The 16781-nt window shown below is 42.2% G+C and overlaps 1 protein-coding gene across 1 annotated transcript in view; it reads left to right on the top strand.

Annotated features, from left to right (window-relative positions):
- Positions 1 to 16047, top strand: part of LOC121373521 (zinc finger protein 208-like) — a 59144-nt gene extending 43097 nt beyond the window's left edge. Inside the window, 1 exon segment of the mRNA XM_041500196.1 lies at positions 14460 to 16047. Coding sequence (XP_041356130.1) covers positions 14460 to 15674 — 1215 coding nt within the window. The 3' untranslated portion in view covers positions 15675 to 16047.
- The last annotated feature ends 734 nt before the right edge of the window (positions 16048 to 16781 follow it).

The raw sequence follows: 16781 nt of genomic DNA, 5'->3' as shown, positions 1-16781 counted from the left end.
GTTCTGTTGAACAGTGAAATTGTTTTCCTTTTTAGACATTTTACTGAACCAAACTTGCGTTTCTTCTTCTGAATAGTCTTCAGAAGTACCTCCACATTATATCAGTTTATCATCTTCTGAAGGTTCTGCTGAACCCCCACGTTGTAACAGTTCAATATCACCTGGAGGTTCAAAGTGGCTCTCTTCTAAAACTGTATCGTTTCTTTGAACAGACATGGCCATTTGTTAGTTTTTTTTATAAAACAGTGACATTTATCTAACAAAACACCTGTGTAAACCAAGTCCAGTTCAGTACATAATACAAAAAGGAAAATCTTCTAGCAACCCACAGTTAGGTCACTTGGTCGGTAAATAACTGGCCGCTTCTAGAACCTTCAAGTCCATTACATGTTGAGACAATCTCTGCTGCACTACACTGTCACAACATCCACACAGGGAAAACAGCCTGGAACATCTTCTATCAATCCACAGTTAGGTCACTTGGTCGGTAAATAACTGGCCGCTTCTAGAACCTTCAAGTCCATTACATGTTGAGACAATCTCTGCTGCACTACACTGTCACAACATCCACACAGGGAAAACAGCCTGGAACATCTTCTATCAATCCACAGTTAGGTCACTTGGTCGGTAAATAACTGGCCGCTTCTAGAACCTTCAAGTCCATTACATGTTGAGACAATCTCTGCTGCACTACACTGTCACAACATCCACACTGGGGAAACAGCCTGGGAAATCTTCTAGTTGATCTAGTATGCATATGAACACGTTAGTGTAATGGTAATTTCCAGCAACTCCTAGAAAGCTCAATTAATGGTCGAGCAAACTCCTTAAATTACATTTACTTCGGACAAAGGCAAACAGGCTGGAAATCTTGAATATGTCAGTGTAATCGTCACTTCCAGCAACTCCTAGAAAGCTCAGTTAATGGTTGAGCAAACTCCTCAAATTACACTGACTTTGGACAAAGGCAAACAGGCTGGAAATTTTGAATATGTCAGAGTAATCGTCACTTCGAGCAACTCCTAGAAAGCTCAGTTAATGGTTGAGCAAACTCCTCAAATTACACTGACTTTGGACAAAGGCAAACAGGCTGGAAAACTTATAGTAGACCATCAATGACTGTTTGTTTTCATACTGCATATGTTTGGATGCTACACGTACATGTAAGTCAATGTGTTTAACTCTAGGAAGAACAGTTCCCCAGTGTTAATTTGAATGTTGTCTATATCTAATTATTCACTATAAATGTTTATTGCAGACATTCAACACAGATACCTTCACATTTTGCCAGAATATTTCTCCAAATGTCTGAAAAATAAAAAAATAATAACAATAAATTTAAAGTGCCAAATTTAGTCTTACAAGAGTAACTACATATATTTACAATGCCCAAACACCTGTGATTAAGGAAAACAGACAATTTGATCAAAGGAAGGAAGGAAGTGTTTTATTTAACGATGCACTCAACACATTTGTGTTACCGTTATATGGCGTCGGAAATATGGTTAAGGACCACACAGATATTAAGAGAGGAAACCTGCTGTTGCTACTCTGTGAGCGACTCTTTTCTGTTAGCAGCAACAGGGGACAATATTTCAAAATCTTAGATAACCAGAAGTCAGTTTACGTGAGTTTTACTTAGGTAATTGTTCCGATATAGTTCTCATAACCGACGAGTTAGGCCTACATAATCCTAAAACACTTGAACTACAGTTCTGTGCTACGTTGGAGGTTCAAATGTATTTAAAAACAATAGATTTTTCACTTTCATTACTGATATATGATACTTTTAATTTTAGAATGTAATTTTTCACCACATAACCAATTGACGGTTCTCGTGATTTTAAAGTTCCGTAACCGACACGCGAACAGAACAACGGTTCTCGTGAAATATTGTTCCCTGCAGCAAGTGATATTTTATATGCACCATCCCATAGATTTCTTAATCATCGGCTACTGGATGTCAAATATTTGATAATTCTTATAGATAAAACCTGCTAAATTTTTCCATTAGTACCAAGGGTCTTCAAGGGATCTTTTATATGCACCATCCCACGGACAGGACATACCACAACCGTTGATATACCAGTTGTGGTGCACTGGCTGGAATGAAACAGCCCAATGGGGCCATCGACGGGGATCGATCCTAGACCGACCGAGAGTGCTTTACCGCTGGGCTATGTCCAGTTCTGCTCTGTAAACAGGTATTAACTTAAAATCAGATGTTTTTTACATTCCTTTCTTTAAATATCAGTACAATTTGTCAAATTCGGTACAACCTCTCTAAATTGGATGTCCCTACTAACCTGACTTTTTACCAGGTTCCATGAGTATCTGGTGTGTGGGGGGGGGAGGAGTGTTACTGAATATCGTTACAGGTAGGATGATCGATAATACCACACATCACAATATACTGTTTATCTATAAAAGTACTTATAACAACAACAACAACAAAAAAGCATACACAATCCGAAAACCCCCAAAACATACACCTTTTAAAAAAAACGAAACAAAACATTTATTAAATCACCTTTGTTTTATTGCAATTATCACTGATTATTATCATTTATATGATATTATGAGTATTTGTCCGAACTTATGTTTCATTCCGGAAACAAAGTATCAATATGTATCGTGACAGTTGGTCTATTACAAAGTACAATGCATACGTCATTTACTTTTGATGATAACCATACATTACTGATATAGTTAATTCGTTTATATTACCTTTACGTTGGTGCTAACAATTGTAATAGCTGTAGTTATTTAGATAACATCAAGTCCACGACAACAACAATCAACTTCCGTTGAGACATATAATTACTTCCGAAAGCTAATCGGAGCTGCGATTTGGACCAGGCTATATAGTTCACCTCAAAACAAAATATTATTTAAAATTAAAGTTTATTTTTGTTTAACGACACCACTAGAGCACATTGATTTATTATTCAGTGTCAACCTGGTAATCATTTGAACATATAGTCTTTGAAAGGAAACCGCTACTTTTTCCAATATTTGCAAAGGATATTTTATATGTACCATCCCACTGACAGGAATTCACATACCACGGCCTGCATGTGTATAGCAGTCGTGGTGCACTGGCTGGAACGAGAAATAACCCAATGGGCCCACCGACGGGATCGATCCCAAACCAACCGCGCTTTACCACTAGGCTACGTCCCCGCCCCCCCCCCCACCCCATTAGTTTGTAAAGAGTTTAAATGTCATTTCGCCCCCACCAAATTTTCAGTTCGTTCACATCCTATGTCAGTCCCCCCCCCCCCCCCCCATTTTATTTTAGCGAAAACGATTTATTATTTTATTTTTTTTTTATTTTAATTATATATATAATAAAAAAAAAGAAATTTTAATCATCGATTTATTAATCATCGGCTATTGGATGTCAAACATTTGGTAAATAATTGTTACACATAGTTTTAGAGAGGAAACCCGCTACATTTTCTATCTTTTATATACACCATCCCACTGACAGGATAGCACATACCACGGCATTTGATATACCAGTAGTGGTGCACTGGCTGGAACGAGAAATAGCCCAATGGACCACCGACGGGGATCGATCCTACACTGACCACGCATCAAGTGAGCGCTTTACCACTGGGGTATGTGACACTCCCAGTTGATTGGGGAAAGACTGTGAATTTATTAAAATTGTAGCTTGTGTTTTGTATGATTTTTAAAATCAATTGTGGGTCGGGGGTGGGGGGTGGGGGGGGTCGAACCTCGTCGCATGTGTTTTGTTTAACGACACCACTAGAGCGCATTGATTAATAAATCATCGGCTATTGGATGTCTAACATTTGGTAATTCTGACATATATAGTCTTAGAGAGGAAACATTTTTTCCATTAGTAGCAAGGGATCTTTTATATGCACCAAGCCAGAGACAGCATAATACATACCACATCATTTGATATACCAGACGTGATGCACTGGCTGGAACAAGAAATAACCCAATGGGTCCACCGACGGGGATAGATCCTGGACCGACCGCGCATCAAGCGAACTCGTGACAGTTTCGTCTCACCCAGAGTTATCTCCTGTGTTTTCTGTAAATGAGAAATGTTACGTTACACTTGAATGAATTAATGTGGGGGTTTTTTAACGACACCACTAAAGCATACTGATTAATTAATTATCGGCTATTGGATGTCAAACATTTGATATTTCACACTCGTGGTCATTAGAGGAAACCCGCTACATTTTTCTTAATGCAGCAAAGGGTTTTTTATATGCACTTTCTCACAGACAGGAAAACACATACCACAGCCTTTGACCAGTTGTTGTGCACTGGCCGGAATGAGAAAACCCCCAAATCAGTTGAATGGATCCACCGAGGCCTTTGATGTACCAGTCGTGGTGCACTGGCTGGACAGAAAAATAGCCCAATGGGCTCACCGACGGAGATCGATCCCAGACCGACCGCGCATCAAGCGATCGCTTTACCACAGAACTACGTCCTGCCCCTCCCCCCCTCCCCCCTCCCGCAAAATGCAAGGCACCAATATGTGTAGCCTACACATTTGAAACGTAAGCTGGGGCGTACCCAGACAGGAAAAAACGCCGAGGCAAACCCAGACCTGTAAAATAAATATCAGTGTCATGGGTAGAATAAAATAAATCTGGGAAAATTCTGCCTCATGCTGGCTACGCCATTGGTAAGATATCTATCTGTCATATGTTTCTTCGTACCAACAATTAAATACTATGCAAGCGCGCGTGCAATAATTTGTGGTGGTGTGGGGGCACTAGCGTAGTCAGGATTTTATATTGGGAGGGAGGGGGTGGGTGGGGGGCAGGCGACCCACTATCGGGGGGACCAACACTGTGTATGTATGATTTTATAAAATTTAATACAGTAAAAAAATTAAATAAAAGGAAGATTTTATTGAAGGGGGTCATGGCCCCGTGCCCCCACCCCACCCCGCTACGCCACTGTGTGGGGATGGGTCTAGACGGTGGCGAGCAAAGTTTCCAGGTGGGAGTCAGATCATGCTTACCCAAAAATATATTTTGAAAACGAAAATTTGCTTGGAGCAGGAATTGGTTTATTCCCCCAACCCCACTCCCACCACACACACACACACACGCACACGCACACGCACACACACACACACACACACACACACACACACACACACACACACACGTCAGTTCTCCAATTCCGCACAGGCGCCTGTATTAACAGATTGTTTTGTCCGCACGCAACTCTGTTTAGGTCCGAACCACCGGTTCAACTAGCGGTCGGAAGCCATCTGCCTTTGTGTTCATGGAGGCGTTGATTCGTTAATGACTAGCTGATGTTTGCCGATTAATCGCTGAAAAGCGAAACTTGAGTACAGGCGTGAGGTAAATATTAAGAAAATAACTGCATAAATAAAGTAAATTGGTTGTTTGGGGCATATGCATTCATTTGTTGTGGTAATTTATCACTTTAGTTATGTTAATTAAAAGATGGATTTGAACGTTGATTCGGGCAAAGTAATGATATAGGGACAGGATATCGATTTTGTGGCAAGAGTTTCTTCTGTTAACATGGTCAGTCAAAATTACCAGGACTGCTTGTTTTGAAACCCTGTAATTTTTAAACTAAATAGGAAATGTTTTATTTAACGATGCACTCAACTCTCAATATCTGTGTGGTCGTTATCCATATGTCTGACGCCATATAACCATAAATCTGACGCCATATAACCATAAATAAAATATAGCGTCGGACATATGGATTAGGACCACACAGATATTGAGAGAGGAAACCTGCTGTCACCACTTCATGAGCTACTCTTTTCAGTTAGCAGCAAGGGATCTTTTAATGCACCATCCCACATACAGGGTAGTACATACCATGGCCTTTGATATGCCAGTTGTGGTGCACTGGCTGGAACGAGAAATAGCCCAATTGGCCCACCAACGGGGATCGATCCCAGACTGACAGCGCATTGAGCAAGCACTGGGCTATGTCCCGTCCTTTTAGGCTTAAACATGACAATATAAATTGCGCTCTTCATAATTACAAATGCATAAATTATGAAATAAAATTAAGTGCAGCGATGTAATGCATTCAATTCGTTTTGTGGATTGGGAAGCAATATTAAAGTCTGACAATAGCAGCCTGCGAAAACAGGGCTACTTCTGGCACTCGCCAAATTCGCCAGTTGCGAATTTTAAAAACAGCTTGTGGAAATACTGACGTTTCGCTCCCCAGCCAGTTCGCCCCCCAGTCAATTCGCCCCTAGGTCTATTCGCCCCCAGTCGGTTCGCCCCTAAATAGGATGTCAGTTCGCCCCCACGTGAAACACACACAACACACAAAGGTACCAGTTCGCCCCCAGTCAGTTCGGGTCATGTTCCTGGCCTGGAAAGTCATGAAATTTTTATATTGGTCATGGAACAGCCTGAGTGTAATAAAGTTCTTTCTGATATATCCATACATGTTTGTTCTGTGTTGAATACGAATGCCAGGCTAGGCAGGTCAGGTCAGGTCATAGGATTTTACGTGCACATTCAGCTGTTGTAGCACACGCCTGTCCTCCGTCCATGACAGGCCAGGCTAGGCTAGACTGGTCATACGCACTTTTATGGCCATTATCACGTGTTAACCTGCTAACTGTAATCAGTAATAGTGTTTTTAGAAGATGATCATCTTTTTTGATGTTCATGGTTACTAATTAGTGGCCAAAAGAACCCCCGCAATAATCCCTCAGTTAGAATAATGCTCACCAGAAGAGGCCATATCGAATTGCTGTTCAAAGCCCTCTTAGGTGTTAGCCGAATATGCATAATCAGCATCAGAGTTATGTAGCTGCTTAACCATTGTTTTATTTGTTTATTTCTATTTGACTTTGTGAAAAAATGTCGGTGTCTACGCTTATTCAGCACCCTACGTTTAATTACATCTGAAAAAATATATAACCCCGTATTACAATTCTCATGATTCATGATCAGTCCAAATTGTGGAAGGACAACAACCCTGCCCCTCTAAGAAAAGAAACACACACGAACACACTTTAACATCCTCTACAGAAACAGTACAATAATTGTTTAAAAGTAACAACTAATTGGGGGCGAACTGACAAATATTTGGGGGCGAACAGGCAAACAGCAGCAGCATTACACCAGCAGGGCTTGAACTTAATGACAGCAATTGCTGCTGTTGAGATATATACTGCCGCTGGTTCGGAGGCATCACCAATGACACTTTTGCGCCGCCAAGCAGGGGTTCAAAAATTTTCAAAAAAATTACTTGTCATAGGGCAAGTGCCAATCAGATATTCACTTGCCCCATATATTTTTCCACTTGCCCATACTTCTTAAGGTAACCAATTGTGTTACTCCTATTTAATTTAATAAAGTAATTGGTTTGATTGCACAAATAAAGAATTTTGCCAATAGGTTACAACACTTACTCAGGAAGTACTAAATGTATATGTCTGTCCAGTAGTATCCACTGTCTTCTCTATTTGTTGATTTAAACTTTATTTTTTAAATAGTGTCCATTTGTTGATTTAAACTTTGTTTGTTTGGTAGTGTCCACTTGTTCATCTCAATATAATTATTGTGTCGATGTATGTATTAGTGGCTGTGGATGTGGCGAGAACCCTTTCCACTTATGAGCCATTCTTTTATGGCTGGCATTGGTTGAAAAATGTTTATGGATTTTGGCCCATGTGTCATTATTGTGAGTATATTATTTAACATTCTCTGCCCCAAAACACTTCTCTGGGATGTTTTTACCCTGTATATAGCTGAGAAAAGTCTCGCAAACAGCCGTGGCTGGGCTCAAAGTAAACATGAGCTCTGTTTATGTTTTTAAAAACTGCATGTTTGGTAAACAACAGAAGGGGACGGGGTGTACATCGATTGCAGCCTTGTATTTTTAATTTATTGAGCATAATTTATTTGTTAAAAACTATTAATAAAGCAGAACAAATTAATATATTCAGGTATGCTTAGAGAGCATCGCACCATCATGATTATGGCGTAGAGCTAATGAAATCTAACTTCACCGTACCCATTTATTTTACATGGACGTAGATTTACATTTGCAAAGTACTGAAAAACATTAAGTATGTTTTTGCTACAAGGTTTATGATATCTAAACTAAAATATCTTGCAACGTTTATAAGAATACAGTTCATAATATTTATGCTTTGTTCAAGTGAACTCAGAAATTATAAACGTGCTTTATGCCTCCGTTCATTTGCAAAGAGTAGATTCCAGAGTCCACCGCGTTAACGTCTAATATGATTTGAATATGACAATTTTTGTAAGGATTAAACATTTTGATTGCATTCACAAGGCATGTATATTTAATTTTTATTTAAAATACACCTGCAAAGTCACAGTATTGTCTCAACGCTCCATTATTTTTCAGTAATGGAGAGATGAAACCCTACTTAATTAACCCACTAAAATCATTAGTGTTAATTTCCATACTAACATATATTCACATAAAATTATTACTCAGTGGGACTCGTCTCCATTATTTTTCAGGAATGGAGAGTTATTAGGACATTCCCCTATATATAAGCTGTAAAGCGTATTGGATGCTATTTCCAAGTTTGAAGATCATCGAACCAAATTCAGTCAAACGTTCAGTGGCAGAAATTACTGATCTTAGTCAATAGTAAAAGGGGAATAACTCTAAAGTTGTTATTGAACTTTTCAACACATTGTTTTCCGTTTTGGTGTTAACGCGTTGGCAAGAGTTCCGATCGTTCCAGCATTTAGAGTTAGTTCTCCTTAGAGCTATGTAAATGCTCGAACGATCGGAACTCTTTCCAAAGGTTTTACCGAGATTTGTCACAAAAAAAAAGAAAAAAGTTTTAAGTGTTAATTGTATAGTCACTTGTCATCGGGCATATGCAGTTAACATAATTACTTGCCCGGCACGAAAATTTCACTTGCCACAGGCATCGGGCGGTGGGATTTTTGAACCCCTGCGCCAAGTAAAAATGATTGCCGTTGCTGAAGCTCCTCATCGTCGGCAAAATGTTTAAACGTGTATGAATATTATGGGGCCGGGACGTAGCCCAGTGGTAACAGGCTCACCTGATGCGCGATCGGTTTGGGGTCAATCCCTGTCGGTGGGACCACTGGGCTATTTCTCATTCTAGCCAGTGCACCATGACTGGTATATATCAAAGGCCGTGGTATGTGCAATCCTGTCTGTGGGATGGTGCATGTATATATATATATAAAAGATCCCTTGCTACTAATCGGAAAGAGTAGCCCATGAAGTGGTGACAGCAGGTTTCCTCTCAAAATCTGTGTGGTCCTTAACCATATGTCTGATGCCATATAACCGTAAATAAAATGTGTTGAGTGCGTCGTTAAATAAAACATTTCTTTCTTTCTTTCTTTCTGAGTTGGTAGAAAGTTTGGCTACATTTTCTACTAAATTTTAAAAATGGCGAGACGTCCAATTATTTTCTACCAAAATATAATTTATTTCATAAAATTATTTCGCCAAATTGAAATAAAATTTGCCAAATGTTTTTGAAATTAGTTTTGCCGCCCAATTTTCGTGTAATGCTGTCCCTCTTTCACGTTCGGCTACTGCCCCCCCCCCCCCCCCCCCCTTATTTTTCCACATCTCTCTATCTTTCTAAATCCTACTATAATTTACTGCTCCCTGCTCCCTTATTTCAAATTGCACACTTTTCACACACAGAAAAATATGGACATCTCAATAATTTTGTATGTACGAAAAAATATATGTCACAAATTAAAGTATAAACTGAGTGCTACAAACATCAGTATATGATTCACATTCGATATATATATATACTCTTCAAAAGAAGAAACGCAAAACCACATTGTCGTAACATTTGGAGAATTGATTTAATTATTGAATGGTGAGTCCGATAATTACCAAATGTTGCAGGATTGTTCACAATTCACTCTAGTCCATTGTGAGTAAGTGATAGGACACACCACCAAGGTCAAGGTCATCTGGAGTCAATACCGGGTGTGGCCTCCGCGTGTGTTGACAACTGCCTGGCACCGCCTGCCCATTGAAGCAACCAGAGTACGGATGACGTCCCGGGGGATGGTGACCCACTTGGCCTGCAAGGCTGCTGCCAGCTCGGGCAGGGTCTGGGGCTGTGGTTGTCGCTGTCGGAGGCGTCGGTCCAACTCGTCCCATAGATGCTCAATTGGGTTCAAATCCGGTGATATCGATGGCCAAGGAAGGACATTAATGTTGTTGTTCTGTAGGAAAGCCGTTGTGAGACGTGCTGTGTGAGGCCTGGCGTTGTCATGTTGGAACACTGCGTTGGCGTTGGCCATAACTGGAACGATGTGTGGCCGGAGGATCTGGTCAATGTAGCCCTGTGCATTCAGGTTGCCCTGCACGTGGACCAGGTCAGTTCTGCCAGTGTGTGAGATGGCTGCCCACACCATGACACTACCCCCGCCGAATCTGTCCACTTCCTGCACGCAGTTTGCCGCATAACGTTCACCACGATGCCTATACACGCGACATCTTCCATCATGACGTCGGAGCAGAAATCGGGACTCGTCACTGAACCACACCTGTCTCCATCGCAGTTGAGGCCATTGTCGATGAATCTGGCACCACTGCAGTCGGAGTCGACGGTGTTGTTGTGTTAAGATGACACCTCGAACTGGACGTCTGGCACGAATTCCTACCTCACGTAGGCGGTTCCGTACGGTCTGGTCGGATATCCTGCGCAAACCTGGTATTGCTGCGGCTGTGGAGGTGGCAGTAGTCAATCGTTCCCGAAGGTGGCGTACCTGGATGTAGCGATCCTGCCCGGGGGTAGTGACCCGTAGTCGACCGGATCTAGGGAGGTCACGTGTTGATCCATGTTGCTGGTAACGGTCCCACAGTCTGGAGATGGTGCTTGGGGACACATGGAATGCCCTGGCAACGGCCGTTCTGGATTCGCCTGCGTCTAGTCGGCCGATGGCATTGTTTCTCTGCGGTTCACTGAGACGTGGCATGTCCTGGATTGTCAACTGTCGGCCAGATACAGAGGCCAGGCAAGCGAACACCCTGCACTTTTATACTGTCGGTGTTCATATTGCACGTGCAGACAACGCACGTGCAGTGGTGACATGGTTTGCACGTGGCTGCGTTTTTGCGAATATTCACATTTTGGAACTTTATTGTACAGTAGCTGCGTTTTTGCGAATGTAACCGTGGGAATGTGTTTGGGACATGCAATGACCTTATATTCACAAAGCATGAACAGGTAGGAAACATAAAATCGGAGTTATAACCCATTTGTACCCTTTTGCGTTTCTTTTTTTGAAGAGTATATATATACTCTTCAAAAGAAGAAACGCAAAACCACATTGTCGTAACATTTGGAGAATTGATTTAATTATTGAATGGTGAGTCCGATAATTACCAAATGTTGCAGGATTGTTCACAATTCACTCTAGTCCATTGTGAGTAAGTGATAGGACACACCACCAAGGTCAAGGTCATCTGGAGTCAATACCTGGTGTGGCCTCTGCGTGTGTTGACAACTGCCTGGCACCGCCTGCCCATTGAAGCAACCAGAGTACGGATGACGTCCCGGGGGATGGTGGCCCACTTGGCCTGCAAGGCTGCTGCCAGCTCGGGCAGGGTCTGGGGCTGTGGTTATCGCTGTCGGAGGCGTCGGTCCAACTCGTCCCATAGATGCTCAATTGGGTTCAAATCCGGTGATATCGATGGCCAAGGAAGGACATTAATGTTGTTGTTCTGTAGGAAAGCCGTTGTGAGACGTGCTGTGTGAGGCCTGGCGTTGTCATGTTGGAACACTGCGTTGGCGTTGGCCATAACTGGAACGATGTGTGGCCGGAGGATCTGGTCAATGTAGCCCTGTGCATTCAGGTTGCCCTGCACGTGGACCAGGTCAGTTCTGCCAGTATGTGAGATGGCTGCCCACACCATGACACTACCCCCGCCGAATCTGTCCACTTCCTGCACGCAGTTTTCCGCATAACGTTCACCACGACTCCTATACACGCGACATCTTCCATCATGACGTCGGAGCAGAAATCGGGACTCGTCACTGAACCACACCTGTCTCCATCGCAGTTGAGGCCATTGTCGATGAATCTGGCACCACTGCAGTCGGAGTCGACGGTGTTGTGGTGTTAAGATGACACCTCGAACTGGACGTCTGGCACGAATTCCTACCTCACGTAGGCAGTTCCGTACGGTCTGGTCGGATATCCTGCGCAAACCTGGTATTGCTGCGGCTGTGGAGGTGGCAGTAGTCAATCGTTCCCGAAGGTGGCGTACCCGGATGTAGCGGTCCTGCCCGGGGGTAGTGACCCGTGGTCGACCGGATCTAGGGAGGTCACGTGTTTATCCATGTTGCTGGTAACGGTCCCACAGTCTGGAGATGGTGCTTGGGGACACATGGAATGCCCTGGCAACGGCCGTTCTGGATTCGCCTGCGTCTAGTAGGCCGATGGCATTGTTTCTCTGCAGTTCACTGAGACGTGGCATGTCCTGGATTGTCAACTGTCGGCCAGATACAGAGGCCAGGCAAGCGAACACCCTGCACTTTTATACTGTCGGTGTTCATGTTGCAAGTGCAGACAACGCACGTGCAGTGGTGACATGGTTTGCACGTGGCTGCGTTTTTACGAATATTCACATTTTGGAACTTTATTGTACAGTAGCTGCGTTTTATCGAATGTAACCGTGGGAATGTGTTTGGGACATGCAATGACCTTATATTCACAAAGCATGAACCGGTAGGAAACATAAAATCGGAGTTATAACCCATTTGTACCCTTTTGCGTTTCTTTTTTTGAAGAGTATATATATATTATATATATACAGACACTGGTATTCTAAACAAGAAAATGTTTTCAGTATGAACAAGGCTCTGTTATAGCAAACAGCTTACAATGGGGTCTAGGATTGATCCCCATCGGTGGCCTCATTGAGCTATTTCTCGTTCCAGCCAGTACTCCACAACTGGTGTATCAAAGGCCATGGTATGTGCTATCCTGTCTGTGGGATGGTGCATATAAAAGATCCCTTGCTGCTAATCGGAAAGAGTAGCCCATGAAGTGGCAACAGCAGGTTTCCTCCCTCAATATTTGTGTGGTCCTTAACCATATGTATGACGCCATATAACCGTAAATAAAATGTGTTGAGTGCGTCGTTGAATAAAACATTTCCTACCTTCTTAAATGGCTGCAAACTCAGGACATTCCCTTTAATGAACTGTTTGTTTTGCTTACAAGAATACATGTACATATCTTTTATGTTTTCTTGTTTTGACGTTAGTGAATCGAGAGTAGCCCGTTAATTAGACCTCTATGATGCTGTGGTGTCTCCCTAGGTTGCCCATAGGGCCCTTAGAAAGGGCCTGACCTCTTCTGGTCGTGGCATGACAACCTGGGTTTTGTCCAGGTGTTGATGAAGTGGTCCACGGTGTCCTCCTCTTTAGTGTCACTAAGTACCAAGTTAGACTACCAGCAGCAAGTATTTGGGGGTTGGAAAGGGTAGGCTGGTATTCTTTTGTCCAGCTTCCCCTGGGTGCAGTGCAATTGTGTACTTGGAACCGGTATTCTTTTGTCCGGCTCCTAATTATATCTTGCTTGCATTAATTTCCAGAATCGCACACTGGTGTGTAGTACTAATTTTAATTTAAAAAATTTGTTTTCTTTCGAATTTCAGGTGACAGTAAATGTCTTAAAGCAGATGTTGACAATACCCCACCCAAAAATGAGTTTGCCTGGGAATGGACTCTGTTGAAAATAGAAGGAAAAAAAGAAAGAAGAGGACTTAATTAGTGGTGGTGATGGCACTGTATGTATAGAACACCAAGACACGTGTCTGAAATATTCGATCTGTATTCAAAAGAGAAACAAACAAATCTGAACCAGTTGTAAATATGAGATCACAGCTGAAGTCTAACCTAGATTTTTAGTCACTTTCCATTGGCGCTGAAGAGTGAAAAGTTTCCATTCGTTTTAACAAAACTGAAAAAAAAATTTAAAAATTAAAACGTCACTGGATTGTAGACTGGCCTAGTTGTTTATTAGATATATTTGGAGTATTTGTTTGAAGAATTGTGGAAAACCCCAGTAATGATGACATACCCTTAAAGCTACCATTAATTTTAACGAAACTGATTAAGAGGCAATCGAAACTGAATCTATGTAACAGTTTTTATTGAATCTTAAGAGGGAAATTATTCCGCTTGTCAAAATTCATTCTCTGAAAAGGAATTTTCTTCAGCCTATTTCTGATATTTGGAGTATTTATTTTTTTGATAAACTATGGAAAAGCCAGTAATAATGCCAAAACTTCTCAGTATCGACAAGATGAAGCTTGAAGCTGAACAAACAATAAAACCAAAAAAACCAAAACCGAAACCACTGGCCATCCGTCTGTTCGAGAGACGGTTTGAATGCGAAGTCTGCAAGCTGCTGTTCACAAACCGACGGGCACTGAAGCGTCACGCATGGATTCACACGGGCGAAAAACCATTCAAGTGTGAACTGTGCTCGAAGAGGTTTACCCGGAGCCTCAACCTCAAGACTCACATGTTGATTCACACGGGCGAAAAACCGTTCAAGTGTGAAGTGTGCCAGAAGTGTTTCCGAGACAAGAACTCGTGGAAGCGGCACTGGCTCATCCACACGGACGAGAAACCATTTAAATGCGAAGTCTGTTCCAAATGCTTCATTCAGAGCTCCGTGCTGAAAGGACACATGCTGACCCACACGGGAGAAAAACCTTTCCAGTGCCAGGAGTGCTTCATGTTTTTCACGCACGTGTCGCACCTCTCCAGCCACATGCTCATTCACACGGGCGAAAAACCGTTCAAGTGTGAAGAGTGTGGGAAATGCTTTACTCAGAGGTCGACGTTGAAGCGACACATTCTCATCCACACGGGCGAGAAATCCTTCAAGTGCGGAGAGTGCTCCAAGTGTTTCTCGCAGAGCTCGAACCTGAAGAGCCACATGATGATACACACTGGAGAGAAGCCCTATACCTGCGGGATGTGTTCCAAGCTGTTCGCGTACAGCTCCACCCTCAAGAGACACATGATGCTGCACTACGGCGAAAAACCATTCCGCTGCGACGTCTGCTACGAGCGATTCTCCAGAAGCACCAACCTGAAGAAGCACAAGTGCAGCGCCATGCCCAGACTGGATGCCGAGGCATCCAGGAGGATAATGATGTCCCCAAATCTGCCGCCACTGACGCTGTCGTTACCACCACCACCATTATCACCACCACTGCCCATGCCACCACCACCAGCATCACCGGTGCCATTTGCAGTGTTACCGTCGCCAGAAGCATCATCGCCGACACCTTCCTCACCAACGCCATCAAACACGATGTCGCCAGCAATGCCATCGTCACCTGTGACGTCGTCCCCATCTCTGCCGTTGTCACCAGAGATGCCGGAATCACCAACATCGGTGCCAGAGAGGCCAGCATCACCAGAATCGCCAGAACCAGCATCACCAATGCCATCATATAGATTGATGCCATCGTCACCGGTGTCTCCGTCGTCATCTCCACCAATGTCAGCACCGTCATCACCAGTGTCGGCACCACAGTCACCAGTGTCGGCACCTCAGTCACCACAGTCACCAGCAGCAGGAGCAAGAGCAGCAGCACAAGAATCGCCAGAATCAGGTTCCAGTGAAACATCTTGAAAGGAATAATATTCTGTCTACCCAGGGTGGACTCCCAAGTGTGGAACTCAAGCAGCTATATACTAGTACTGGTATATTTATCTCCTGCAGTTATGATGTCTATGATATGACGTCAACAATGTCTTTATTAAACTTTATTAATTACTTCATTAATCTTGAAAACAGGATGAATTCATAACTGTGGCAGTCATATATGTACATGAAGTTGGTAAGATATGAGAAGATAAATTTCTTTATTAAATCATCTTTAATCTTAAAAACAGGGTAAATCAGAGGCAGATCTAGAGGGGGTCCCCTACATTTATAATTATTTTATTATATATTAATTTTCTTTTTTTTTACAATCCCCTCCAAACCACCTCCAAAGTTCCATTGGCATTCCGCCTCATGTCATTGGGGCGCCCCCCCCCCCCCCCCCCCCTAATGGATTTTCTGGATCCACCACTGTGAATTCATAACCGTGGCAGTCATATACATGTATGTATCTTCTAATCATTACATGCAGTTGGTAAGATATGACAATATAATTTTTTTTATTGAATCATCTTTTAATCTTGAAAACCAACAACCAAAATAGCTACTGACATATATTTAACCTAGAAGTCACTGCGATATGATGACTACGACAATATCTTTGTTAAACAATCTTTAATCTTGATATCATGACGAGCTCGTTAAAGGGACATTCCTGAGTTTGCTACAATTTTTAAGAGGTTGTCGACTAACAGACTGTTTAATGATTGTAATTACATATCAAATATATTTTTCTGCATAAAATATTAGTGGCTGTATATTAAACGTGTTTTTGATCGTTCTAATATTTGTATTAGGTTAAATTTCATTTTATTTCCTAAAATATAATCCAGTTTAGGCTTCTTACAAATATTAAGACGATCAGAAACACATTGAATATACAGACACTGATATTCTAAACACGAAAATATATTTAATATGTAAGTTTAATCGTAGAAATATTTTATTAGTCGGAAACATCTTACAATGCAGCAAACTCAGGAATGTCCCTTTAAGTGTGGTAGTCAGGCAGCTATTGACATATATATGAATCCTGTAAACACTGTGAACAGACAGCAAGATTTTAGGAGCATG

The sequence above is a fragment of the Gigantopelta aegis genome, chromosome 5 (genome assembly GCF_016097555.1).
Source record: "Gigantopelta aegis isolate Gae_Host chromosome 5, Gae_host_genome, whole genome shotgun sequence".
In the NCBI taxonomy this organism is placed as follows: Eukaryota; Metazoa; Mollusca; class Gastropoda; order Neomphalida; family Peltospiridae; genus Gigantopelta; species Gigantopelta aegis.
This window is presented reverse-complemented; position numbering and strand designations above follow the sequence as displayed.